The sequence below is a fragment of the Thermothielavioides terrestris genome, chromosome 6 (assembly GCF_000226115.1).
Source record: "Thermothielavioides terrestris NRRL 8126 chromosome 6, complete sequence".
Taxonomy (NCBI): domain Eukaryota; kingdom Fungi; phylum Ascomycota; class Sordariomycetes; order Sordariales; family Chaetomiaceae; genus Thermothielavioides; species Thermothielavioides terrestris.
In genome coordinates, this window is record NC_016462.1 from 1,801,454 (window position 1) to 1,828,148 (window position 26,695).

A 26,695-nucleotide genomic window follows, 5' to 3' on the forward strand; every position below is an offset into this window, starting at 1 on the left:
ACTGTGTCTTAAATGGATGTTGTCGCTGGTGAGGAGATGGTTCCCACGTGGAGTCCTGTGTTCACCGTTGACACCTAACAGCTTTGAGCCGTCCTATCCATGTTGCCTTCCCGGACTACCTACCTTGGGAACGTCTGATCTTGCCACTGTGCAGATGGATGGAGTTTGCCCAGCACATTAAGTACTCTTTCCCTTCAACCGTGGATCCGCACGGAGAAGCGGCGTGTTTTGGCTGTAGTATCTATAGTGAAACCGCCAACTTCTTGTAACCTTCTTTTGAATACCGAAAGACACAGATAACTGGCGTCTTTTGGCTGTGACACGCACTGAAAACCCGCCAACCTCTTAGGCCCTCCTTTTCATCTCCAAATACTCACCTGCACCCTACCCAGTTGCCATACACAACTACCGCCCCGCACTAACATGTAGGACTTCCATCTCAACTGCCATTCTCCTGCTCGAAATTCAGAGTCCAAAGAGTAAAAAAGTAAAAAGCATGCTGACTTTGATGATTTACCTGTGTTATCCCAATAAAATCCGCCAACTTTTGGGAAATGCCTTTTTCTTTTCACTTCCCCAACCTCCAACCAGCACAACCATGTCCCTTTGCCGCCCTCAGTTCTTCCACGGAGACTATACTGGTCCAGGAGAGGACCTCCAAATAATGAGTAAGTAAGAAGCGTGCTAACTGGTGTGTTTTACCTATATTGTCCCTACAAAACCCGCCAACTTGTGTCAAACCCCTTTTTGTCTCAGTAACCCAACTTTCAAGCACAACCAGCTCCCTCGCCCCTGTATTCGTCACAGGAGACGATATCGGTCCATGACAGGACTTCACTGATTGTGACTTTGGTGCTTCCCTCCACATCATCATTGCCCCTTATTCATAGCCGAAGCCTTCTTTTCTTCACTGCTCGGAGACTCGTCCTCGTCTAGAGTGCACTGATCTCCGTCCGGGGCTGGTGACAGGCACTAAAGGCCAGACAGATGGTATCTCGTCCGGTTATGAACGTTCTCGTTTTCACAGGTCATTTTCTTTTCCGGGCTCCCACCCCGTTGCGCTTCTCGCCGCTCTACGGACCTGACCCCCGCCGCCGGCTGGCGGACCTCGGCGGCGGCGGCTCGCGAGCAGCGAGGACCTGCTGCTGCGAGTTCAGTCTCTTTTCAGAAAATTTTTATCACTTCGAAAATTTCCCTTCTTCCTTCTCTCTTCTTCCTTCCCGGAGTTGTTCCTCGCCGCTTTTTCTGCTGCTCTGCTTGCTTTCCCACAGACTCAACACCATGAAGTCTGTGATGCAGAAGTTTGTGGAGGAGCGTTTTGGCCCTCCTCCCCCCGCAGAGACTTGGTGGGACTCGCGCCCCGCCATGGAAGGTATGTGTTGCTGCGTTGCTGTTGAGGCTTGCCGAGTGGCTAGCCCTCGATGCAACTGGGGAATGGGCTTCTTCTTGTCGTTGCGATGGAAGGCAACAAGATGCCACTACTCAAACTACCAAAGGCGCTCGCTAGTTCCAGCAGCAGCCAGCCAGGCCGAAGTGGGTGTTGAAGCTTCGGCGGCAGACTGACATCCCGTCGATGTCACAACCGGCTTTGCTTCTGGCGCAGGACGTTGAGCCGTTCCCATGACAAGGAGCCCTCTTCAGCTGGTTTTGAATGAAGCAGCGGGCCTGAGCTGACAAACAAACACACAGGACGACGCCGTGCTTACAGCTGCATGGATCCCATGCAGACTGTTTGGGATTTCGAGTTCCGGTCGCTTGGCCCTCCCAGCCCTGTGAGTTTCGTCTGGAGTTGTGGCGAAGCCGTCCCATGACTGTCATCGTCGCATATGCTCAGTTGCTAACGGAATCCATCTAATAGGCAAACACAGTATATTCAGAACCCATTATTTTGGGAGAAAACAACCAACGAGTGGCATGGGACGACACTGAGACATCCGAGGACCAGGAGGAGGAGTACTGGGAAGCCGAGGATGAAGAAGTTCAGGCCGAAGATTACCACGACCTGGAGGAGCCCGCGGATCTGGCGCAGCTCCCCCACAACATGTGGCTCAGCGAGCCGGAGAAGATCCGCGTCAATTTCAAGCGGGCGAAGGCCGCCGCTGCCAAGCTGGGCCTCGACCGGTCTCCCTACTTCCCGAGGACGGCGGGCGAGTATGCCGGGCTGAAGGCAGACATGCTCGAAGCCAAGGCCGCCCGGCTGCGGTTCCGGATCCAGGAGCTGGAGAGGAAGAAGGACATACGGCAAAATGCCCAATGGGAGACCATCTGGGTGCTTGGGCCCGCTGGTCAGATTCAAGAGAAGCGAGTCCTGATCTATTCTGGCTTGCTGGACCTGTCTTTGCCAACCGCTGAGCTGGACACGACGTAAGTCTGCTACAATAATCTCGCCTCGTTCTTCACTAATTTCACATTGAAATTCTAGTGGCATCAACACAAGCCGATGTGACAGCCATTTCGATCCGAATGCAGTGTAAGTCTATCCGCCGGTTTCGTCTGCGTTCACAACTCAGACTAGGTCACTAATCCGTCCCTGTGCCTAAGCACTAGTGGCATCAACAAATCTGAAATCTGGGTTCAGGACTCGCACATCCCGGGCCAGCTCCCGACGTAGGTCGCCCATATCCTTCCTCAAGGATATTAACCCCTTCGCTAACACATCCATTCTCGCCACTGGAGCAGCATCTACGAGGGCAATGTGTGGACCCCACCGCTCTATTTCCCTGGCCCAGCCACTCACATCGCTGTCGGCGTCGATCCAGCCGGTATTGCGCTCTTCGACACCAACCACTTCTCGGAATACACAGGCTATACCCTGTATTACGTTCCCGAGCCAGCCCTCAGCAGCTTGCAGAATGAGAATTGGGGGAATATCTACGACAACTTGTCCGACAGCTACTTCACGCCGAGTCTCCATCCAGTCTGGCTCCAGGACGAACTCAGCGGAAGTGCCGCGGACCACGGCGTTGACCTACACGGCTGGCAAGAGTTGGAGACGAACGGTGTCGACAACGACGAGGATAGCGACTCTGATGCGAGCAGCACGTCCAGCTTCACCCCGAGCGACTATCGTTTTGCGCCCTTCAGGCCGCTCTATCGCCAGCCCAACGGAGATATCACCACGGCTCGCCACCCGAACAAGGGCAAGGGCAAGGACAAGCGCAAGAGCAAGCTTACCGCCTCCTCCAGCGCCCCTACCGAAACCGAGATTCCCTTCCCGCCGGCGCTGACCCCGCTTGAAGAGACCCTCCTCGCCCGGACCACATACCGCGACGGCCTCTCGCCCGTGCTGGCCCGGCCCAACCCCTTTAACGCGACCGGCACCGCGCAGCCCGAGTGCGACTGGCCCACATACGCGGAATACACCGCCGACGGCGACGGCCGCATCAGGCGGCGCGCAAGCGACGCGCTGCTCGCCAGCACGCTCCTTCAGGACGACCCCGCAGCCACCACCACCACCACCAACAACCTCGTCGCCCTTCCGGATCCCGCTCCAGCCATAGCCCCACCGACCAGGCGAGGTGCAGCGCTCCCCCTACCCCCGGCCAAGATCACGCGGCGGTTCCTCCCGATCCCGCGCCTGCGCGACGTCGTCGATCCGCGCCTGCCCCGCGACACCGCCACCACCACCACCACCATCCCGGGCGTCGGCGGGCCCATCCCCTGGGAGCACCGCGCGCCGGCCGGCGAGCGGTGGGACCTGCACAGCGGGCGCCGGTTGCGCGAGGCGTGGCGGCGCAGCAGTCGGCGCAGCAGTCGCGCTAGCTGCAGCGGCTTCGGCTGCGGCTGCGGCAGCGGCAACGGCAACGGCCGAGTATGGGCGGGCCAGGAAGGAGGAGGAGAGGATGAGGAGGAGGAAGAAGTCGGGTGGGACACGCTGGAGGACGAGGTCGAGGCGCAGGGGCTCGGCTGGCTGATCCCCGGTGTGCGGATGGCGTGGGCTCTGGTGGGGCATGACGAAGGGGTTGCTGCGCGGGGCCGGGTGCGCGAGGGGGTGAGGGAGATGGTGGCGCAGGTCGATGAGGTTATGAGGGCTTACGCGGGGCCGTATTGACTCCCGTTGGGATGAGAGGGCGGGAACGGGTTGATTGGGGGAGGAAAGCGGGTTTTGAAGGGATGGAATGCTCGACTTATTGCAGGAGCATCGGACAAGGTTTACCAGTTGGTTGGGTTGGGTTGGGTTGGTCTTTGACAGGAGGGTTGGTTCGTCTTTTCTTTTTTTCCCTCGGTTTCTGAAGGCTCAAGAAGAGATATCCCAAGAGTGGGATGGGCTGGTTTGCGCGCAGTGGCATCAAGGCGCTGGTTCTGGGAATTATACAGAAGGCGTAGGGCCAGGTGGGATTTTCTGAGACGTATACTAGCTCTTTCGTCACATTTTCTTTTCTACCTAGGCTCACCAGCTCACGCAGATAGAAGCATCTATGGCTCCTCTGAGCATACGTCCCTGTTAAGGTCCCAAAACGCATCGAACAAAAGTGACGGTACGAGGGAGAGAGAGCTGGTGTTTGCTTGTCGTCCAACCTTTGACCCCCATACCATTCCAGCAGGCGGGACACTCAACAGCGTTGGGCAGGCCCGGCCGTGATGTTGAACGAGCCGTTACTCCGGCGGTTGCGGCCCCCCTGGCCAGGAGAATGGAACGCTAACTTCTAGTTAATTCGCACACGACGATGTTGCTATCCTATGTAAGTGGGGCACCGAAGTATTTCAAGAACTGGAATGCCTTGTGAACCAACAAGTCGTTTCATCCTGTATTTGCTGCAAAGGGGGTGACAGTCAGGAGCTGCTGCATCCCTCGCTCGCCTTTGCTTTTGGCTCGAGTTCCTGGCGGCTGATCTCCTTTGTGGAAGACAAAGCACGTTCGTCCCTAGGCGATTCGGATTCCTGTGGGAAGCCGCGGCACCATTGGAGAATGTCGGGAATCGGGACCTCGTGACGGATGGCAGGCGATGGCCAATCTCACTATTCCCAGCCGCGAGGCCGCCAGATTGGCCGCTGCTCGTCTGTGTGGCCAGTTTTCGCCAGGTTTTGCCAGGTTTTGCTGCAGTTTGAGGAAAGGTCAAGTTGTGACGGAAAGCCGGGCTGGCCCGGCGGTTCCAGGTTGTGATGTGTGCTTGTTCATCGTGCATCGGACGACAGGTGGCAGGTTAGGGTCGTGGGCGGCGTCCCAGATTGGCTGCCAACGTCCGGAAACAGTTCCCAGACGGCCCGCGGGCACTGGCAGCCGTGCCTTACAGATGGCTCGCCGTCCGTGATTGGTTGCCAAAGCAAGGGAAGGAACCGCAGCCACAGGTCTTGGCCCGCAGCTGATCCCTGCTTCGTTTCGTTTCAGATCCACGCCTGCCTGTGGCTTCCTTGCTTGCAGCATACTGTGTTCCGTGCTTCCATATTCGGACTTGGTGCATACCTTACATTTTCGGCCTTGCAACAGGAAAGCGAGGCCAATCGAGTGCGAACACTTGCTCTGGTGTGACAATGACTCGGTCCAACACGAAGTTCTGTGCTACCTATGTAGGTAGTGTAGATGGTAATTTGACGAAGGTCGGCAGATAACTTTCCAAGGGAAACGAAAGGGGGTAACTGTGGAAATTTAGCGAGCAACAAAGGCGCCAACACCGTTGTCGGCGACGTCTACGACACGGTACGGAAGTACCTGGGATCTCTATCACTGCCATGCAAGGTAGCGTCCCCTACACTCGTGTACAACCCGAAAACTAGAAATTGGCCTCAAACTTCTAATGCTTAGCTGGGCCGTGTGGAATTTCTCGTGCCGCAGCAGAGATTAACATATCTTGGTGAGATGGGTGTGGTGCGCCGCAGTTACAGAACATCCGCTCACAGTATTTCGCACTGTACCCTGTAATCGAGGACCCCACCCCCGTTTAAACTTAACTCGCAGGCCCTGGGCATTCCATCTTCTGGGCCCCTGGTTGCGTGGAACCTGGCGCGGCAGAAAAGGGAGGAACAAGCGACACTCCAAAAGCACAGCAAAGCGTTAAGGTATGCTCACGGAACTTGACCACTCAACAACTCAACAACTCGACAACTCGATGATTTTGACGAAGCTGGCGACATTTGCAAGACAATACACAACACCATCACGGGCCTGCCCCGCCAACATCCCTGCGCTGATCTGCACTCAATTCGCACGCACTGCACGCATCGCTTGAATTCCATGGGCACACGACTGCGCGCCGCATCATTCCGGCCCATCCCCTGATCCCCTGAACTCGCCTCGCGCGTGACTGTCCTAGTGCTTTCAAGTACGTCGTTGCGAGGCTGCCGTGAGAACCACTGCCGAGCACATCCAAGGAACCATGTCCGCCCACGACGAGACGGCTGCGCGGGATCCGCAGGAGGCGGGCGAGGAACAGAAGACAATGGAGGCTCATGCGCCAAGCGAGACACAAGAGACGCATGATACGGAGCAGAGACCAGCGTCTAACAATGGCTCCGAGAAGGACACGGTATGGTTCCAGATCATCCAAGCCTCTCCTGTCGTCGTCAACGGCCACCTTCTCGGTTGGCTGCCCGCAACGTGCTGACTGTGCGACGCCACGCTGCAGGAAACGTTCGAGGACGCCCTCGAGACCGGATCTGTACGCTCGTTGACCAAACGCCAACGGCCCATCAACCGCCTCTCGGACGGGGAACACACCAACTCCGACTACAATGACGAAGCCTCGCGGCCCGCTGCCGTAGCAAACGGTCACCAAGACCTACCCGAACAGGCTGCAACTACCGGTGCGAAGCCGCCGCGGCCCTTGTCCCAAGTGTCTTCCGGCTCTCTCGACAATGTGAACCTTGATGACGACGCGGCGACAGCATCAGCTCCCGCCCATCAAGGCAAGTTCGGGCCCTGTCGGGCCTCGTGTATGCCGCCCTCCAGAAGGCTAACCCCTCATAGAAAGGAGCCCGCCGCCAGAGAAGACGTCCAAAACCATGTCCCTCTCCAGTTTAGCCAGCGCCCTACCGCCCATGCCATGGTCGCCCTCGGCCAACGACTCCCGGTCAAGGAGTTCCACCGATACCGCTGTCGCAGCCCCTCCTCCACCCGCTTCGGCGCCCGCACCGGCTGCGGCTCCGCCGCCGGCCTCCACTGGACGGAAGTTCAACAGCCCCTTCTCTTGGCTCTCGAGGAGTTCGTCCAAAGAACCGCCTGCCGTGCAGCCCGCCCCCTCCGCGAGAAGGAATACGGCCAGCTCGGTCGCCACGCTGGCCAGTAACCCCGAAATGATGCTGAGCAAGCTGGAGGAGGACAAAGAGGGGGAAGGAAGGGAGAATGGCTCGCGAAAGAGCCTTAAAGACCGCTTCAAACAGCTCCGGCTGATGGAAGAGGCGACCTCGCCGGGTGAAAACGATAAGACCGGAGCCGCGCTGACCAACGGCGAGGATGTCAGTCTTGCCGTGCAACACCCGGTTTCCCCATTGCCTCCAACTCCAGACAAAAATATGGCCCCGGGAACTGCCTCGGGCGTCACCGCTGGCCCTTCGTCTTTCGTCGACCATCCGGTGGACTGGGACCTCTGGCAAGCCGTCGTCTACGAAGGACCCGCTGCCGTCGCTCGGAGCAGCGCAGAAGAGCTAAATAAGGCGATCGCCACCGGTATCCCGCATGCCATCCGTGGCGTAATCTGGCAGGTCTTGGCGCAGAGCAAGGATGAGGAGCTGGAAGCCAAGTACCGAGAACTCGTGGCCAGAGGCACGGACAAGGAGAAAAAGGACAAGGACAGGCAGAGCAGCGGGACCACAATAAGCGCCACTATCAACGGCAGCGCGAACGGCTCGGGCTCCTCTGCGTCCTCGGTGCATTCCGAGAACTCGGGCTCGAACGGCTCCCCGTCGCCCGTCGACGATTCCGCTTCGGCCCGGAAGACGCAAGCTGCCACAGCTGCAGAGCGGCTGAAGAAGGAGAAGGAGGAGTCGGCCATGCTTGTGAAACTCGAAAAGGCGATTAGGAGGGACCTAGGCGCCAGGACGAGCTTTTCCAAGTATGCCGCCGCTCAGGGGCTCCAGGAGAGTCTGTTCGGCGTTTGCAAGGCATATGCGCTGTTCGACGAAGGGGTTGGGTATGCGCAAGGCATGAACTTCCTTGTCATGCCGCTTCTCTTCAACGTAAGTTTCTTGGACTGCGTTGCCTTGGCCTCCCGAGAACTACCTACTGACATGCCCACAGATGCCAGAGGAGGAGGCATTCTGCCTGCTGGTGAAACTCATGAAGGAGTACCGTTTGCGGGATCTCTTCATCCAAGACATGCCCGGCCTCCACCTGCACCTGTACCAATTCGAACGCCTCCTCGAGGACTTGGAGCCAGCACTTTACTGCCACCTCCGAAGGCGCGGCATCTCGCCGCACCTCTACGCCACTCAGTGGTTTCTCACCCTCTTCGCCTACCGTTTCCCCCTCCAGCTGGTGCTCCGCATTTACGATCTGATCCTCTCCGAAGGTCTCTCCGCCATCCTCAAGTTCGGTGTCGCCCTCATGCAAAAGAACGTCGCCGCTTTGCTCGCCATCACCGACATGGCGCAGCTCACCAGCTTCCTCAACAACCGCCTCTTCGACGTCTACATCGACGCCTCCCCTTCCTCCAGCTCTATCCTTGAGAACGGCTTCTTCGGCAGCAGCTCGAGCAGCATTGACAAGGAGGTCTACCGCGCTGACCAAATGGTCCGCGACGCCTGCGAGGTTAAGATCACGCCGGAGTTGCTGAAGGTCTACGAGGACGAGTGGAGGGAGAAGACGACCGCCGAGAAGGAGCGCGAGGCCGAGCTGGAGGCGCTGCGGGCGTCCAACGCCAGCCTCACGGCCCGGGTACGCAAGCTCGAGGAGCAGCTGCAGGAGGTGGACGCGGAGCAGGCGTCGCTGGCGACGCAGTTGGTGCACACTAAGGTGGAGAACGACGAGCTACGTGACGAGAACGAGGGCCTCAAGATCCAGGTGCAGGAGCTGCGCATCGTCATCGAGAAGCAGCCGGCCGAGATAGAGGCGGCCTGGCAGCTTGAGCGCGATGACCTGATGAAGCGCAACGGCAAGGTGCACGAGGAGAACCAGCGGCTCGAGAAGGAGCTGGCGGAGCTTGAAGAGGAGCTGGTGCAGACCAAGATGCAGTATGCCGAGGCAAGTTCTTCCCCTCGCTTCTCGTCGCTGAGATTCACGCACACATCAAGGAGCAAAAACTGACTGCCAAGCAGATCAACTCGCAGCACGAGACTCTGACACGCAAATGGACCGATCTCAAGCGCCAGTTTCAATGAGAGAAACTGAGAATGAGTTCGGCTTGTTTGCTATCTTGCTCACTCACGCTCTACTCGCCGATCTCCAGGCAAAGGTAGAACGAATCACTCCTCTCACCCGGTGCCCACACATGCCCACCCCGCAAGAGATATGGCCGTGCCCGTGTACAGGCCTAGCCGCCTTTGCCTTGCGCTGTATGCGAATCCATCGCATCTGCACTCCCGTCCCTTAACAGAAACCGCCATCACCTCCCGCCTCAATAGATATCGTTCGATAGCCACTCGCGGCGGGTGTCCAGCCTAATCCCTGGTTGATGCCCTTCTCTCCAAAGCATGAAACAGGGCAAATGGATGATGGGGAGGGAGGACGGACGGCCCCATGGCAAAATGCCCGAGGGTTCGCCAACACAACCCTGTCGGATACGTGCCTGCATGCGTGCAGCAGTTGTTACCAAGGGACCGACCGATAAGAGCGGGACAGGGAACTTTGAGCCCCCTGGAGACAGGGATGGGGACAGGGACGGAGACAGCAAGTGAATGAACTGCAACAATAATAGAGAAGCGGAAAGCGGGAAGGGAGCTCGCCAAATGCATGTTTGGTTTTGAGATTTTGCTTAGCACACGATACGATACGATCGGGTAGCGTCGTACGGTACCATAGGGCAGGGTAGGGTAGCTTAGCTTCTTGCATGCATGCAGCTAACTCTGCGTTTTGGCATGACATGGCCCTTTGCGTGCACTGACCGGAGGCTCTGGAGTCGTAGAATGAATGCCCTGCCCGAGAAGGAGGACAATATATTCAGGATCGAAGGGAGGTTAGTTGGCTGGCGTGGCAAGGCTTGGGGATCGACTGTATCATGAGCTCATCGTAGCCAAGGAACACAGTCATGTTAACTCGTTGCTACTGGACAGCAGTGGTATGCTTCGTTTGTCTGTTCTCGCCATACAAATACAGAAACTCAGCGAGATGCCCATGTGTTTTCGGCTTGGGATTCGTGGCAACTGAGTGAGCACTTGTTAATTTCTCCTCAACCAGACACCAATGTCGGTCAATGGCACACTGGGCTACCCAGTCACAGCATCCAGAATCATCAAGGCATCAAGTCTGGATTGATTGACTCGGCTCGGGCCCGCTGCTCTCATGGTAGTGGTATTCATTTCCCATTGCCCTATATCCCTGCCATGCCCTGTTACCGGTGACGAAGCAACTGGAAATGAAGCTGCAATGGCCGCCTTTTTCGTGTCCGCAGATCCCGCCAAAATCAACCCGACGGGCAGCAAAGCAGCCAGATATGACCCATCAACACCCAGGCGAAACGCCGATGCGAGCCCCCGTGTCCGGACTTGTGCCTCCCAATCAACACATACCCTCCTCCGTCCCCGCCCAACGCTTACTTGTGGAGCTTGCGCTGGTAGAAGGCGAGCTCCTCGCCCTCCAGGATGTAGCCATCGCAGCGGCCGGACTGGCCGGGGCGGCTGGAGATGACGGCGTAGAGACGGCCGGCCTCGAACTGCTTCTCGAGAGCGGGCTCGACCTTGCCATGGGCGGCAAAGCGGGCAGCCTGCTTCTTCTCGACCGACTTGCTCTTCTTGGTCTCCTCAAGGGTCTGGCCCTGCTTCTGCTGGCGGCGGCGGCCGAGGGGCTGGCCGTAGTGGGCCTCGTACCACTGACGGAAGGGCGCAGCGTCGACCTGGACAACGGCGGACTTGGTCAGGGTGTTGGTGCGGACGAGCTCGTTGTTGGAGGGATGATCTGGCAAGCGGGGTCAGCGGGAATTAACTAGAGCGAAGTATCTCCGAGAGAAATAAGAAGAGCAAACCTACATGCGACCACGATGACACGGGTCTTGCGGGTGCAGCCCTCAGAGGCCCAGGCGAAGTTGCCCGAGTCGAGACGGAGCGCACGGTACTTGTGGTTGCCGCCGCGGGTGCGGACAACGTGGATGCGCTTGGGGCCGATACGGGTGTTCGCAGGCTGGCGACCTGCCTCGAAGGCTCTCTTCTTCCCTGTACGCAGCTGTCAGAAATTTTGGATCATTTCCTCCGTGCGTTTTACAGGTCAGAACGCATGGGGTCGGTCCCAGCGGCAGCTCACCCGCCCTGCAGAACAGGGGAGCAAGCCACCGCGGGAACCTTCCAAGCGGACCTTCGAGCGCCCCTTGTGCCGAGGGGCATTGTGTATTCGAGGGTAGGTAGGATCGGGAGGAGGCTAAGACATACGGTAGAAACTGCAACACGGTCGAACGTTAGCAACCAGGCAGGCAGCGCAATGGAGTGGAAAGCAGTGAAACTTACGCTCGCTTCGCACCGGTGGCGGCGCGCTTGTGCCGAGAGTCCCGTGAGATACCCATCTTGACTGTCTCTGTTGAGGGAGGCTCGGGTTAGCGAAAAGTTCGCGACGAATTTCGACGGCTTGACGGTCGAGGGTGCGGGCGTCGTTTTCCGTGATGCGGAAGAATTGAGGAGAAACTGACGTCCTCAAGACGACGCAACGGCTGATGGTAGATGCTGGATCCGTTGGGAATTGGTAGCTCGGGCTGGGATTTGACTTACCTCGTTGGTCGTCGACTGAGCGGTTGTCTCGAGGCGGGATTCGAGTGCGCAATCGATATTTGGAAAATGTGGGCGAAAAACTTCGGCACTAAGTTGGACCGCAGCCGGCGAATGGAGCGGAGCCCTACAGGGTTGTGCACGGACCCTATTTACTGTTGCCCCACGCTCGTTGCCAAGACTTTCAGCCAACTGGAAGATTCAGTGGAAGGAAGCAACCCACAATCAAGGCTTGAAAATCCACAGTGAGCACTTGGCATGCGCTCTTTGACTCGGCGGCATGCCTCTCGATGCCAAAGGTAGTGGACAAGCCTTCTCGCAGGATTCGAACACAACAGCCAGCAGGAGTGGGAACACCATTTCGTGAACTATGTACTTGCTTTCTGCCCCCTGAAAGGGTATCTGCGACGTTCTAATCCGCATCTCCCAAGCTGTCTCCCGAAGCCAAGCCAAGCAGCAACGAGGAAAAGAAGCGACCTGCACTTCGCTTCTCCCCTCGCCCTGCAAGACCCGCCGAGAAGACAAGCGGCCAATAAAGTCACACGTACAACAAATGAAGAATACATGTTCGGAAAAAGCATTGCGGTTTGCCGCCCCTCCCTTGCTGCTTCCCAACCTGCAAATGCCATCGACCAGAACCACAATTCACCAAACCAAGATTCTTCTCTCCTCTCCTTGACAGGGTGCGCAGTTTATGCCCCCTTCCCCGTCTGTCGTCACGTTGCCCCATCTCAATAAGTTGACTTCGCAAGCCTGGGAGCCCAATGTCCCGCGTCTAGGCGAAGCCGAAGTAGTCGCTGCCCGCCGTGATGGCCTTGAGCAGCTGAGAGCGGAGGATATCGTAGCTCTCATACTCGGGGAGATCGAGTTCTGGAAGCCACGCGTCAGTTGGTGTCTCGACTTTCTCTAGGCCAAGATGCTCATAAAAGGGAAGCGAGGACTTACGGTTGAAGCACGTGTGCGAACTGGGCAACCGGTCTTTGTTGCCATAGTCGCGGTGGATGTTGAACCTGTTGATGCCATTCATACCCTCCAGTTCCTTGAACCCGTTCAGGGGCACCTTGGATGTGCCCGTGACGAACTGGAGGAGTTTGGCCCGCTCCTCCTTGTCGAAGGAGCGCACCGCCCGCCAGAACCACTGGATCTGCTGGGACGCCGCAGTATAGTTATGATACTCGGTGTTGCTCTTCCAGTCATCTACATCGATGTCTGGCAGACCCGAGATCAGAAGCTCAAGCTCCTGCTCGGTGAAGATGGCAATGAGGTCCTCGGGGATGATGTCATGGAAGCCTGAGCATCACGCATGCGTTAGCTCGACCGCGACAACTTCAACGAATGTCAATGTTAGCCCGGTGCGGCACTTACCCTTCAGGAAGTGCTCCATCTGGTCCTTCACGGATGTGAGCAACTTGTGCTCCACAATCAGCCGCACGTATTCGTGCTTGTTCTCCTCAGTGACCGGGATGTTGCGGCCGTTCTCGATGAGGTCCACCACCTTCGTCACGCCAAACTCGTCGTCCTCGACCGAGAAGGTCTCGGTAATGATGTCGGTAATGTCGTTCTCGAGCATCCAGACAAGCGATTTGTAGTAGTCTGGATCGAACGACTCCATGTCCTTGACCGACACGGGCTTGCCAAGAATGCGCTTGTACACGGCACGGCTGAAGTAGCAGTCGAGAAGCCGTCCCTCGTAGAGTGCCTTGCCGATGATGCGTCCGATGAACTTGAAGAACATCAGATGCTCATCGTTGATGCCGCTGAGCTTGTTTGGGTGGAATGTCGTGCGGTCCGACGACACGGGGATGAAGAGCGCGTAGTTGGGGTCAAACATCTGGCGCGCAAGCACCTGGAACCACTCGCGCGTGACGCCGCCGGCATCGACACCCTCCTCGCCGTGGAAGCGGATGTTGAGCTTGCCAAACTTCATCTCCGGGCCGGATTTGAAGTAGAGCGACTTGAACGAGTCGTGGAAGACGTGCTCCCGACGCACTGAGAGCTGCAGCGACGGGTACTGCTGCCTCTGCTGTCCCGTCTTCGCATGCACGCTACGGTTGAAGTAGTTGCGCTTGTTGTCGAACTCGAGAACCTTGGGGTTCTTGACAAGGAGAGAGAAGGTCCCAGACATGAGCTTGGGGTTCTGCCGGACGAGCTCGTTTAGGATCCGCCGGTGTTCTTCTGTGAATCTGAAGAACAAGCTGGCAATGCGGTTATCCGGCGGCGGGCTGGTCAGAAGCATCTCCTTCGATTGAGAAAGAGGCGCCTCGTCCAGCGCCGTGTTCTTGCACACCACCATCAAAGATTCGATCAGCGGCAGGAGGATCGTTGCCACGTTGAGCATGTTCTCGCGCTGTCGGATCGCGCTCAGGCACGCGCCCAGCTTCTCCCACATGGTACCAAACGTTGGGTTCCAGTAGAGCGAGCCGAGGAGGTCCTCTTTGCTGCTTTCATCGCCAGCGTTGGACTTCTTGGCCTTGCTGTCGAACAGGTGGTCCAGCGCAGTCAGGACTCGAAGCAGTTTGTTCTGCTCAGACGCACCAGGCGAGAACTTGGCCAGCGCGATCCCCTGGATCTCGGTGCCCGACTCCGCCCGCAGGATGTGAGGAAGGAGATCCTCGAGGTCTGAGACGATGTTCTCGCTCAAGGCTCTCGCTTGGGCCACAAGCTCCTCGCCAAAGACCTTCTTGGCACCAGGGATGTTTGAGAGATTCTTGATTGTCGAGATGGTGTTCTGGAAGGTCTTCGAGCTGCATTCCCGCGCGACGAAGATGTTGATGACGAGCTTCAAGTTGTGCTCTGGGATCGTGGGCGGCGTGAGCTGCCGGGTCTTTTTCTCCTCTGACTGCGACTCCTTGGCCGTCGAGCTCTCAGCCTCGGCCTCGGGCTTCTCACCCTCCTGTGTCGCTGCCTGTGCCCCCTCGGTTGATGTCCCGGCAGTCGGCCCTGTGGGCTGCGGCACAGAAGGCTGGCTCTCTGAGGTTTCGGCAGGACCTGCACCAGCATTTTCCGTCTCCTTTTCGGCCTCCCCAGCCTTCTCCGCCTCCTTCGCCTTTTCCTCTGCTTTTCTCTTGGCTTCCTCTTCCGCCTCCTTGCGTCGGCGTTCGATGGCTTGCAGTGGATAGGTGACCTTATTGAGCAGATCTGCCAGGAGCTGCATGACGGACGAGCTCTCCATGATAAGGTTCCTATCTAGGAGAGCCAGAAGCGAGTTGATGGCAAACCTCTGCGCCTTGGCGTTGACGTCTTTGCCCTTGCCCTTGCGACTCGAGCTGCGCTTGAGCGACGAGGCAACCGTTTCGTGCTCCGTCAGGAACAGGGACGGAATGTGGGGGTTCTTCGTTGCGAGCTCCTGCAGAAGGTCGAGGCACTGCTGGACAACCAATAGAGGCGAGACCTCGGAGACGCCCGTCATCTGACTACCAGCGCTGATGTTCGTCAAGCTTCGCTTGAGGCTCTGCGGAGTCTTGGGCTCTTTGTTGTCCTTGGGCTGCTTCGCCTTCAGGGACAGCTGGCTAAAGCTGCGCTCAACGGCATCCATGTCGGTGCTGCCATCCTGCAGAATTTGGAGAAGGGTTGAGATGACGTCCAGGCGGTTGTGACGATTCTCGCAGACGTGCGCGAAGACGTCGAACAGGTAGTTGCGGATGGAGCTCTGCTGGGTGATGAACATAAGCCGGAGTAGAGTTGCAACACCGGCCTTGTCCAGCATCTGCACGATCGTGCGCCGCTGCGGCTTTGAATCCGCCGCCGGCTCGGGGCGATGAGCAACAGCATCTCGGGAACGGGCCGCGGCGGGCGTCGCGCGATGATGCTGCAGATTATGCCGTTGAGCAAGTGCGCGTGCCTCCGCCGCGAGATCGGGGGGCAGCTGATCCATGATGTCCTCGCCTTGCTCCAAAAGAACCTGCTCCCGCAGAGCAGGGGGGAACGTCAACAGGATGCTTGCCGGGTCCATCTCGGCCGGGCCAAGAGCCTGTCCGGAGGCCGCGGCTTGTCTACGCTGCTCCTCGCGCTCCCGACGACGGCGTTCTTGGCGTTCCTGCTGCACAATCTCCATCCGTAGTTCCGCCGGTAGCGCCTCAAGGAATTCTTGGAAGACCTCCGTGTTCTCTCCCTCGTTGGCGGCTTGCTCACGAGCCTGGGATCGTCTGGCACTCACGGTCTGAGCGATGACCTCTTCGCGGAACTCCTCTGGGAGAGCGGCGAGATATTCGGGGTCAATACCAAGCTCGGTGATGTCGACTGTCTCGCCACGAATGGTGGTGACAACCCGCTCACGAGCGGCCGGCTGCTGTTCCTCCGCAGGGGCCTCCGCATGCGATTCCACCCCCTCCATCGCTTGGGGTTCCGCAGCGGTCGCCTCCGCAGCCGGAGTTGCCTCCTCCGCTGCGCGTGCCGCCTCGGCCTCGGCCTCGACGCGCTCCCGTTCTTGCCGCTCGCGCTCTTCGGCCTCCTTCTTCTCTCTCGCGGCTCGCTCCTCGGCCTCTTTGGCCTCTCGCTCTTTGCGCTCCTCTTCCTCGCGCTTCTTGCGTTCCTCCTCGCGCTTGCGCTTCTCCGCCTCCTCGCGAGCCTTGGCTTCCTTCTCGCGCTGGATAGCAGCGGGAGTGAGCATGCCGAGGATTGCCGTAGAGAGCAGCCTGGATTTCTCATTGTGGTTGAACCCGAAGATCATCTTGGCTTCTTGTTGCCACCGCTCGGCAGTAGACTCCGGGGAGAAGTTGACGGCTTGCTGTGGCTCCTGATAGACCTCACGCCGCGGTTCCCAGCGCGTGTCCCAACGCACGTCCCGAGCCGGTGGGGACATGTCCAGCGGAAGGTTCAGGTGACGGACCTCTCCAGACGGTGCTCTCAACTGGAAGCTGAAGGCAGGGACGCCAGGGCTGCCTCTTGCGTTAAACGGCATGTTCTGCATCAGCTCATTGATGAAGGCGAGTGGACCATCCATTCCAGGGCCCATCAACCCGCCAGGTAAACCGAGGCGGATCATAGGTTGACTCGTCTCGCGCGAGGAGTGTTCCTGTCCGGGACGGCGGTTGGAGAGCAGAAGGGGGTTGACACCGTCATCAGTCGGGTTGGGAGGCGGCCGCGGGTGGCCGTGGCGGATGAAATTCCGGAAATCTGCCAGCGAGTCAGCATGATGTCTCATTGCACGTCACACAAAACCGCGCAGGCTCTGGCAGGAGCCTCGGCCGTTGACCCGATGCTTGTGGGCCAGTGCCCGTGGCTGAGGCCGTTGAGACACGTACCATTTCCCAAGGGATCGCGGAGATCGCGGTGTCCCCCAATGATGAACGGAGCTGAAGGGAAAGGGCTCCGAGCACCTCCGTGTCGGAACCGGGGCTGGGGTTCAACCGTGACATCCCAGCCGAGGCCTGAAGGCATGTTGTGCGGTAGGTGGTCGTCACCTTCGCAGACGTTAGCAATCAAATAGATAGAAGACTGTGAAACACTTAAAAGATACTCACGAAGGTGGTCTTGGTCGTAGTACGCCTCATCCTCGTCGCCTTCATCGTCCTCGTCTTCATCTGAGCTGGTTAGCAGATTGCATGCGAGAAGGCATGAGCTGCGAATGCGCACCTTCGTCGTCAGCACCATCGTCGATGTAGTGGTGGTCATCGAGGTCATGAATATCCTCGCCATCAAGATCGTCACCGTCGACGACGTTCCGAAGAATATCGGGGATTGGGCCGAGCTGGTCCGCGTTGTGGCCATGCATGAGTGCTTCGTGGATGTCTTGCGCTTCCCCCTCGAAGTCGACCTCCCCGCCAGCTTCTTCGTTCTCTTCGTCCGTCTCGCTCTCCCAGCCAGAGGCCCCATCATCGTCCATTGGATTGCCCTCCTCATTGACGATCTCAATACGGTCTTCAACCTCCTCCATATCCTCGGAACCCATCTCGTCTTCGTCTTCGTCTTCCTCGTCATCCTCGCTGTCGCTTGGTTCATCGTCGTCATCTTCGTCCATCTCCTCATCCTCCTCATCCTCGTCATCATCGTCATCGTTCTCGCCCATGATGACTTCCACGACGCCCTGGTCCCCAGGAAGACCCTCGATTTCGCCCATCTCATCGAGCTCTTCTTCATCTTCGTCACTGGGGTTTTCTTCCTCGTCTTGGGACATTTCATCCTCGTAATCGAGTTCGTCGTCATAGGGCTCGTCGTCATACATGGCATCCTCGTCTGCAAAGGTCAGCATCGGGGTTTGGTGATAGGTGAGCCCGTCATCAAAGGGCGTACCGTCTTCAGACTCATCACTGAAATCTTCCTCACGCCCCGGCTCGAGTATGCCGAGCGTGGAGTTGCGGTAGAGGTCAGGAGTCTCCTCCCGGTCGTCCATGTCCGAGAGAGATGACGTGGAAGCAAAGTCGTCTTCCGGCTGGTCCGTCGACGTGACGGGTATCACGTCTGACTGGCTCAGCAGAAAAGCGGTTTTTGTGAGGGCCCGAAGGACACGCAGGATGTACTTGATGGTGCGCTTGACGTTCGGGAATGTGAGGTCAATGTCGGCAATGGACGCGGTCAAGGCAGCGATGTAGCCCTTCTCGTACATGAGTCGCTTGAGCTGCATCTGAGACCGGACGACGGCCGGGTCAACCACGCGGGTATCTTTTTGCTGCGCGTCTCTCTCCTTCTCGCCTATCATCAGGCTCATCAGTTCAGCCGCGCACATCATCTTACCGTAGCGGACTTCGACTGGTTCGCCGGGAGTGGCGGCTTCTTTGTAAGCGCGGAGCAGAGTGTCCAGGACGAACCGTCTGACGAAGAGCAGGTCTGGGTCGTCATCGTACTCGAATTGATTGCGGTTGCGGTCAATCGGCTTCTCGGGCGTTCGCGCGACTAAGGCCACAAGGACCGCCTGTGCGTGAGTCGACGTAGCAGCCTTCTTTTTTATGATGGTCGAGTCCATCGGGGCACCGGCGGGGCCCAGGCAGAGCAGATCGTTGATAAGATAGTTGAGGACGCTCGAACGAGGCTTGATGGGAGTGCTCGTCTGCATTGGCGCGCTCCGCTTGAAGTTGATGAACTCGACTTTTGCGCGGTTGAAGTTCTGCAAAAGCTCCGCCAAGCAGTTGAGGAGGAAGCAGCGGTAGACGAAAATGGGATGGTCCTCTGCCTTGAAGATCGGCTTGGATGGCTTCTTTTCCTTGTCCTTCTGATCAGCCGGTTGCTGACCCGCTGCGGACGATGGCCCTTCCTCGCCCGAAGCAGACGGTCCCCCTTCCGCCTTTGCTTCCTTGAGCGCGTGGCTCGGCGGCTCCTTGTCGTCCACCTCCTTGTAGTTGAGCAGCTCGCAGAGGAGAAAGTGCACCACCCCGTCGGGGTTTTCGAGAACTGGCCGCTTGAGCTCAAACGGGGTCTTCGGTGCATCGGCCATCTCCTTGTCCTTCTCCTTGTCTGCAGATTCGGTAGACGGCTTGACGTCTTCAGCGGGGGCGTCCTCTGCGCCCTGCACCGCGGATCCATCGGCGCCCTCGTTGGACGGAGAAGACTGCTCTGCCGGCACATCCTTGAGGGAGAGGCTGTGGCTGCGAACGGCTGGATCGATGGCGGATGACCAGCGAGACAACTTGACCAGCTCCGTCGTGACATCAACGAAGAGCTTCGGTGCCCGGAGCGCCACGTGAGAAAGTTGCCGCAGGTAGCTCTGAATCTCGTAAGACCGCGGATTCCGTGACGAAGCCAAGTACTGCCGAATTTCCGTCTGCATCATCTGGCGGATGATCTCTTCATCCTCCACGATGTGACGCAGAACGATCATGATGTTGTCTGCGATGTGGGATTGGTTGAGGCGCGAGGAACCTCCGCCACAAGACTGCTTCGCCATCACAAACAGCCGTTGCAGGTTGCGCTTCTCCCCGACCACCTTTGCCATTGAGTGGTCGCGCGTCAGGATTACAAGGAGACGCAGGACGGAGACGGCAAGTGACTCCTCCTTTCCGATTCTCGGCAATATCTCAAGGATGGCGGTGAGAAGGCTGGAGCGGTCCTCGGCCGACAAGTTGAGCTCCTTGGCGACCCAGACTGGCTGCTCGACAGGATCATCGTCATTGGCCGGCGCCTTCCATACTGCCTCGACCGGCTGCTCGTCATCGGACAACAGGATCTCGAAGATCAGAAGGATGTACGGGATCCATGACGGGAGCTCCTCGTTGGAGCTCGCCGGAGAAACCTTCAGGAAACTCAGATAATCGCTGATGTTTTCCTTCAGGGAGGGCAGCGTGGACTTGAAGAATTGCCGGTTCTGGAGGAGAAGGGACAACAGGTGCGCATAAGCCGCAATGCCCCGACTGTTTGATCGCTTCTCGTCGTCGTCATCCATGGCAAAGGACATGAGAGCATTTGCCAAGATGTCGCCGACCTCAACCCGCTTCTCTTCGTTGTCGGACTTGAGGATCGTTGCATGGATTAGGTCGGAGATGTCAAACACCAAATCAGGATGCGCCCTGATAACGTCGAGGCAGCGGTCAATCAGATCGGTCTGCAGCTCCGCCCGCTCCTTATCCAGATCCTCCTTCGTAATCCGTGGGAATGCCGGGGACTCCGTAGCCGCGCTTGAGGATGCGGTCTCTGCATGGGCTGGCAGCGAGGGCTCAGCACTTGGCTCCTGGTTAGCAGAATGTTGGCTGGAGCCGTCATGGCTCGTGTCGTTGGACTCGTCGGACGAGTGATCTCCAAGTGCTCCAAGCACAGCTTCGTCGATGGCCTCCTGAATGAAGTTATTGATTTCGGGCACCGGGTCCAGGGACATGGGGCCCGCCGCCAGAGAGTCAGCGGATGAACCAGCCGCATTCGGCTCCCCAGCCTCCTGCGATTTTGGCGACGGAGGGGGCCGGTAGGCGTCCTCCTCGGGGATCGGATTGCGGTTACCAGCCAACCCTTTTGAGTGAGCCCGACAATATTCCGCCGAGTCGTCGTGCCTTCCATTGGCCCGGTAGACAGCCTCGCGAGCGAGCTCCTCGTCGTAATCAAGGCGTGTCAGGTTCTTGACTTGGTCCGCGTGCGCTATCCAGTTGAAACGAACGTGCTCGCGCTGTTTGAAGATAGGTGGCGGGGAGGTCTTGTCCGATTTGCGCCATGCGTTCGACTCCTGGTCGGCGGCCGCAATCGTCTTGATGATGTCAATAACCCTGCTCAGCGCCGTCACCGGAGCCTTCTCGACGAACTCAGATTCCCAGAGCTTACGGATGGTCGGCAAGACGGCCAACCGTAGCTCCACAACAAGCTGATGCCCGAAATCTCTGCTCCTGTCAACGGTCCGAGGGACCAAGTTGGTCTGGCCGAGCGAGTCGCAAACGTTCTTGCCGTTCACGATGAGATGGTAGATCTCAAGGATATTCTTCATCCCTGCTGTGGCCAGCCGCGCCTTGTGAGCATCCTCACCTTCATGCGCCCCTTTGCAGACCTCGTCCGCGAACTTGAGGAGCATCGTGTTGAGCAGCTCGATTCCACCGTGCTCCTTGAACGCCACCAAGACAGGAAGGCTTAGCTGGAGGTAGGACCGCTCGTTGGGGCGCGACGAATCCACCAACATCTCGTGCAACGTGTGGAACATCACAATCCAGTAATGGAGGTCTCTAACCGCCAACGTCTCCTGCGACATTTGCAATTGCGCGAGGACGGTCTCCGCCAAGGCCTCGGCAATGTCCAGATGGCGTGATCTCACGTAGGAATCAACTCCTCGCCTCGGTAACAACGTCTTCGCAATCGTCTGGAAGAATGGAAGCGTACTCGGGGACAGCGAGTGCAGCAGACGATGAATAACGAGGTAGTTCCGGAACTGAGTCGTGGACCGCTCTTCCTCCGTCGGCTTTTTGGGCTGCGCAGAAGACTCTGTTCCATCTTCCCGCGAGTGACCAGCGGCACCCTCCCCAGCGTCGTCGGGACCACTGGGAAGCGCCGGCGGAGATGGAGCTTCGGCACCATCCTGGAGAACTGACTTGCTCCCCGTCCAGTGTTGCGGGACCAGGGCGGCGATGGCCATGTCTTCCGTGCTGACACCTCGCAACAGCGGTCCCAGACGCTTGACCAGAGTCACGAAATAGTCGAAGACATGGACTGCTGGCATCGTAACCGTTTGCTGTCGGGACGCGTAGGGGAAGCTGTGGTGAAGTGTCCTGATGAGGGACTGTAGCCTCACCAGGGCTCTCACAACTCGGGTGCCGCCGGCCACTTTGCGAATCAAGCTTTGATCCCACTCTCCCTTGTCATTCAGGAGGGAGAGATTGGGGACGACGAAGGGAGCGAAAAACGGTTGGGCACCCTCCCCGCCGACAAGGGGCTCCAGTTCATCGAGAGTGGCATGAATCCGGTTGAGCAGGGACGGGAATCCAAGGATCGGGCTCGCATCGATCAGTTGGGCGAGGAGCTTCGAGAGCGTGTGCGAGGCGTTGGTAGTGTCGAAATCTTCAGGCAGGCTGGAAGCTTCCGAGAGTTGCAGGAGCATCTCGATACCGCCTTCGCGAATGAAGGGGGACTTGAGACTGGAGTTGCTGAAAATAGCAAGGAGGAAAGAAGAGACTGCCGAAATGTAAGGCGTGATCTCATGGGCCGCCCCTGTGGGCCTCTCCAGTCCAGACTGCATGTCGCTGTTCGCATCAAGACGCTCCGAAGACACCGCGCTCGCATCCACCATCTCGACATCAGCATCCTCAGCTGTCTCTTTGCCTTTCCCTTTGGCTGTGACAGCCGCGGTTCCCGCACCGACTAGCAACGAGTCATCTGCGGTCACGGCTTTGCCGCTGGGGTCGGTAACTAAGAGCTTCGCACCCCACCCTGCATTGGCGGACTTGGTCTTTGCGAGGTGCAGAACCCTCGAAACCATATCGATGACAGCGTTGGAGATCGCCGGCCGCAGTGCGGGATGATGACGGGCAAGCTCGTCGAAACTGCCGCCAACTTGGACGGCCAGCTCGGAGTCCGAGAGAAGTTGGACGTGCTCCGGACTCTCAAAGATTTCCATGTAGCTATCGATGGCATGCGAAGAAACGATCATCTTCATGCCAAGGTTGTTCAGCGATATGGAGTTCAAGATGGAAGGTATGACGTTGATGGCCTCGTAGGACGCAAGGATTCCACGCGCGACATGTTCTCTCGGCGACTCGAGCATCTCTTGAGTGGGAGGGTGTGGGCGTTCATCGCGCTCGAAGCTGACCGAGTCGTCGGAGTAAGCTGGTGAGCCAGGCTCCTCGTCGCCCTCGGCCTCCTCTTTCGGTGTCCCTGGAGGTTTCGGCAGAGTGACAGGGTTGCCGGTCAGGGTCTCGAGGAAACTCTGGATCATGCCCGACTCCGAAATAGCTGCGAAGCTCGTTGGATCGTTGTTCATGAAATCGCTCAAGAGGGTCGCGGCGTTCGTCCACACCACGGTGCCGAAGACACGCATGTCCTCGGTAATGACGCGGAGGCTGGCCAGCAACGAGGAGTTGTCCACCAAGTTCCGCAGTAGCCGGTCCGTGTTGGCGCCAAACGAGAAGGCATTGGTCATGATGTGGTGGATGAACTTAAGAAGCCACTTAAGGGTCTGCTGTTCGTAGAACGGGATCTCATAGTCCACCAACTGTGCGCGGAACTCGGGTTTCGTGCCCTTTCCGGCCAAGGCGAGCTCCTTCGAACGGGCCACCGTGTCAATGATGAGATTGGAGATGGCATCAAGCCCCCCGGCGTTGCTTAACACGGTGAAGGCGCCCTGGAAGGAGTAGACAATGGTGTCGAGGAAGGCGAGTATCACGCCGTAATTGCGCGTCGCCGTCTTCGACCGGATGTTCAGTATCTGGACCAGGATCTCGAGGAGGCCGGCAGATGACATTTCTTGCCCGATGCGAGTAGACATGGCCATCTGGAGTGTCAAGGCGAAGAGAGCGGTGCGCCACTGATCAAGGTCGGTTACCTTTCCTTCATCCTCCTCAATTGGGTCCTCTCGCATGCTCGCCACGGCCTTCCGGACAACGTACAGCAGGATGCCGTGGTTGACATTGGCGTTTAGAGCCGCAATCACTTCGGCATACTTGCTCTGCATGACGGTAATAGCCTCCAGAGCTGCGAGGGCAATGGCTTGTAACCGCAGAGGCGTCTCCGGGGCTCCGTCGGCCGAGGGGTGGATCAACTCGGCCAACTGGTACACGAGCTGGTACCTGCGAGGCTCGTCGTTGTCCTGCTTCAAAACCTTCTCGACAAACGTCGCTTCCGGGTGGATGTAGGCCAGGTTGGTGATGGCCAGCAGGCGAACGGCTAGCGCCAGCTGCCGATCCTCTGGCGAACCCAAAAGCGCCTTGGATATCCTCAACCGATTGAGAAACTCGTACCGGGAAGATTTGGGCATATCAGCCGGGCAGAGTTTGAGAAGCTCGTAGACGGACGTCGACTGCACCGTGGCCTGGCGCACCTCGACGGACTTGGGGCCGGAATGAGCGTGGTCGTCACTGCCCACGCCATGACCCCGGTTGGCCGGGCTGTCTTCCGACCCCGGGGGCCTATTGGGGCGTGGCGTGTTTATTACGCCGGTAGAGCTGCGACGAAGCGGAGTGGGAGTCGTGGGAGCTGACGACAGGCCGCGGTCCCCAGCCGGCGACTGCTCTGCCGTTGAGGAGCCGGCAACCTCGACCTTTGGATAATACACCACCCTCACATCGCCCCAGCCATCCCAGCGTCCATCGTCGGCAGGGCCGGGTGAGACGAGCGAGGTCAGATCGTTAGCATAGACGGATGCCGCGTTCCTATGGCCGGCAGTCGCTGGCTTCTCTTTCACCTTGCTCGCCGAAACGGGTGTCGCTGAAGGGAGATCGGAGAAGCGAGGACCCGGCGTGACTGGGGTCTTCACAAACGGTTGAGCGAGGAAGTTCACCCGATCGAGGTCGATGTTGTAATGATTCGCAAGCAGGGCGCTGCTGACCTGCCGGTTCGCTGTCCCCACGCGCTTGATCGAGGCCTGATAGCGCTGTGCGAGCTCCAGGCCGACCTCCAGAGCAGCATAAACCACCTTGAGAGATGTGCTGGCGAGCAAATCATTCAAATGATGGCTGCTTGCGTAGATGCTCCGGTTGCCGCAGTGTTGCAAAAGAACCCGGGTGAAGTTTAGGACGGACACGATGAGCTGGCAATCCCCATCTGCCTTGTATCCGAGCTGGAGCAGGCGCTCGCGGCTCCAAGGCTCTTCATCGGCGTATTCGACCGGCGCGCCCTGATTCAGGAGCAGATCGCACGCAAAGTCTCGCATCTGGAAGCCCTCATTTAGCTTGTACGTGGCGCAGAATGCCTCGAGAATGCTGTCGAAGCGATTCAGCAGCGGGATCCAGTGATAGAGATCCCCACGCGGGAACGGCCATCTCGTAGGAAACTCATCGAGTTTCTGGGGAATGAGCGGCAACGGCGTCGACGATGCGGCGAGTACATAGTCCCTAACCCAGGGAGACTACGCGAGGATCATCAGTACACGCGACGGGCCGCAGAGTAGATGATGGGTACAAGATGCAGCGACTTACCATGGTCTCCCGGTGGCGGGACTGCATCGTCTTAGTGATTTTGCCCATCTTGACGAAGCGGCTGCGCCGCCAGGGCTGAACGAAGTAGAAACTCCCCCTCCACTACCTACACGTCCTGCGAGCGGACGGTAGCCTTGCCTCTAGGGTCAAATTTGCAGTCGGGCAGGACACGCGGGAACAAAGCCTGAGCGGGACGCCCGACGGGGGCAGTTCTTGTGGTCGGTGATGGCGTACGACGGCTGTGCGCGGAAGTTGGCCGAAGTCACTCAGCGGCGGATAGCGGAGCTTCCCCGAGCGCGCAGACAGCTTGATGGCGAGTGCAGGTCGCCTCAAAGTGTCTGACAAGTCGAGATGCAGCACAGCCGCAACATTCGTCGCTGAAATTCGTAGTTCTCTGCGTCGTGGTCGATTGCTGCGACCGGAGTTACGTCGCAAAGTGGGAAGCGGTCGTAGAAAGTCGGTCGTGTGCTGCAGAGAATGGAAACTTCGGCGCGAAGTTCAGCAGAGGCAATGACGGCAGCTGCTGGTCAGGTACAAACGGCCCCAAAAAAGTGAGGTTCGGCCGGCAAGTGCCGCCACCCGGGTATGCTCTCAGCGAATTGCATCAGAGTGGGGCAGCGAGCTGCCTGAAATTGTAGATACCGTGCCAGAGTACACAGTATCTGCGATGGAAGCTACCTGAAATTTGAACGTAGCAGAAGTTCTACCGAGCTGTTCTGTGCCACTTAGTAACGCCTCCCTTGACCAAGGATGGAATGAGATTTCTCGCTCGTGCGAGTCTTTGAACTGCACAACTCGTGAAATGCCTTCCACAGTCTCACGGTTGGAGCAACCGTGGTCCCATTCAGTTCCAGTAACCTTCTTACAAGTGCACGGTAATCCGTGCACAGTGCAACCCCACCATTGCCACCCTCTGGTGGTGGGGTGCTCCAGGCTCCCAACGCAAGGCTTGGAACAGCCAAGTTGGACCTCAACTTGAAGCTACAAGCGCTGAACAACCAGCGCGTTGCAAGGCCGGTTGGCCGACAACCATTTTGCCACGGCAGAAACTGGAAGGAAACGCCTGAGACGTGGCGCCTCTTGTCCGAATGGAAGTGGAAGAATCGCCGATCCGATCCAAGACCTCCATCCAGTAGACCGTGGAAACTGCTGGGTCTTGTCGGAGGACCGGTAGCTAACATGGAACGCAAACGGAGAGACAGGAACTCGACGACTCCTCGAGCTTACTGTGGTACACAAAGAGTTGGGTGATCCAAAAGTGCGCGAGAACGTAGCTGATGCAGGGAGGGAGGTAAGCAAGATATGCAGTGAAACAGAACCACAGAACAAGATCAGCTCCAGACCCGGGTGTATGCACATCTTGCCGTGCCTCTCTGTGTTTTTTTGGAGGCGCCAGGACGGCGCACCCTGCAGCCGGCACACCCGGCGCTTCCTCATGAGCCGCT

General features: G+C 58.2%; 5 protein-coding genes across 5 annotated transcripts; 3 read left to right on the forward strand and 2 right to left on the reverse strand.

The window, feature by feature from the left end:
- Positions 1-1,281: 1,281 nt before the first annotated feature.
- THITE_2092975 (uncharacterized protein) lies at positions 1,282-4,051 on the forward strand (the record flags this gene model as incomplete). Its single annotated transcript, XM_003657763.1, has 6 exons — positions 1,282-1,372; positions 1,690-1,772; positions 1,859-2,364; positions 2,423-2,470; positions 2,548-2,607; positions 2,680-4,051. 6 exons carry the CDS (start codon positions 1,282-1,284, stop codon positions 4,049-4,051), a joined length of 2,160 nt encoding a protein of 719 aa, XP_003657811.1.
- Positions 4,052-5,936: 1,885 nt separating this feature from the next.
- THITE_2171608 (uncharacterized protein) lies at positions 5,937-6,843 on the forward strand (the record flags this gene model as incomplete). Its single annotated transcript, XM_003657764.1, has 2 exons — positions 5,937-6,464; positions 6,564-6,843. Coding segments are annotated over exons 1-2 (392 nt in total), but the record flags the coding sequence as incomplete, so codon positions are not given.
- A 59-nt stretch (positions 6,844-6,902) lies between these two features.
- On the forward strand, positions 6,903-9,392 carry THITE_2123877 (uncharacterized protein). Its single transcript, XM_003657765.1, has 3 exons — positions 6,903-8,112; positions 8,174-9,115; positions 9,190-9,392. Exons 1-3 carry the CDS (start codon positions 6,940-6,942, stop codon positions 9,250-9,252), a joined length of 2,178 nt encoding a protein of 725 aa, XP_003657813.1. The 5' UTR covers positions 6,903-6,939; the 3' UTR covers positions 9,253-9,392.
- Positions 9,393-10,085: 693 nt separating this feature from the next.
- On the reverse strand, positions 10,086-11,987 carry THITE_2123881 (40S ribosomal protein S8). Its single transcript, XM_003657766.1, has 5 exons — positions 11,785-11,987; positions 11,527-11,593; positions 11,452-11,459; positions 11,056-11,238; positions 10,086-10,984 (listed from the first exon to the last, which is right to left on the reverse strand). The coding sequence occupies exons 2-5, from the start codon at positions 11,580-11,582 to the stop codon at positions 10,623-10,625; spliced, it is 609 nt and encodes a 202-aa protein (XP_003657814.1). The 5' UTR covers positions 11,583-11,593; positions 11,785-11,987; the 3' UTR covers positions 10,086-10,622.
- Positions 11,988-12,380: 393 nt separating this feature from the next.
- THITE_2123882 (uncharacterized protein) lies at positions 12,381-25,429 on the reverse strand. Its single transcript, XM_003657767.1, has 8 exons — positions 25,251-25,429; positions 18,013-25,180; positions 17,356-17,955; positions 17,244-17,303; positions 17,025-17,183; positions 13,147-16,896; positions 12,727-13,071; positions 12,381-12,651 (listed from the first exon to the last, which is right to left on the reverse strand). Exons 1-8 carry the CDS (start codon positions 25,296-25,298, stop codon positions 12,557-12,559), a joined length of 12,225 nt encoding a protein of 4,074 aa, XP_003657815.1. The 5' UTR covers positions 25,299-25,429; the 3' UTR covers positions 12,381-12,556.
- Positions 25,430-26,695: the final 1,266 nt, after the last annotated feature.

Excerpts from the sequence above, each read along its gene's own strand:
- THITE_2123877 (XM_003657765.1), top strand. The coding sequence starts at position 6,940 with ATGTCCCTCTCCAGTTTAGCCAGCGCCCTACCGCCCATGCCATGGTCG. Across the intron at positions 8,113-8,173 it reads TCATGCCGCTTCTCTTCAAC|ATGCCAGAGGAGGAGGCATT; the intron begins GTAAGTTTCTTG and ends ACATGCCCACAG. Across the intron at positions 9,116-9,189 it reads CCAAGATGCAGTATGCCGAG|ATCAACTCGCAGCACGAGAC; the intron begins GCAAGTTCTTCC and ends ACTGCCAAGCAG.
- THITE_2123881 (XM_003657766.1), bottom strand. The coding sequence starts at position 11,582 with ATGGGTATCTCACGGGACTCTCGGCACAAGCGCGCCGCCACCGGTGCG. Across the intron at positions 10,985-11,055 it reads CCGTGTCATCGTGGTCGCAT|ATCATCCCTCCAACAACGAG; the intron begins GTAGGTTTGCTC and ends CCCGCTTGCCAG.
- THITE_2123882 (XM_003657767.1), bottom strand. The coding sequence starts at position 25,298 with ATGGGCAAAATCACTAAGACGATGCAGTCCCGCCACCGGGAGACCATG. Across the intron at positions 17,304-17,355 it reads CGATGGTGCTGACGACGAAG|ATGAAGACGAGGACGATGAA; the intron begins GTGCGCATTCGC and ends TAACCAGCTCAG. Across the intron at positions 17,184-17,243 it reads CTACGACCAAGACCACCTTC|GTGACGACCACCTACCGCAC; the intron begins GTGAGTATCTTT and ends ACGTCTGCGAAG.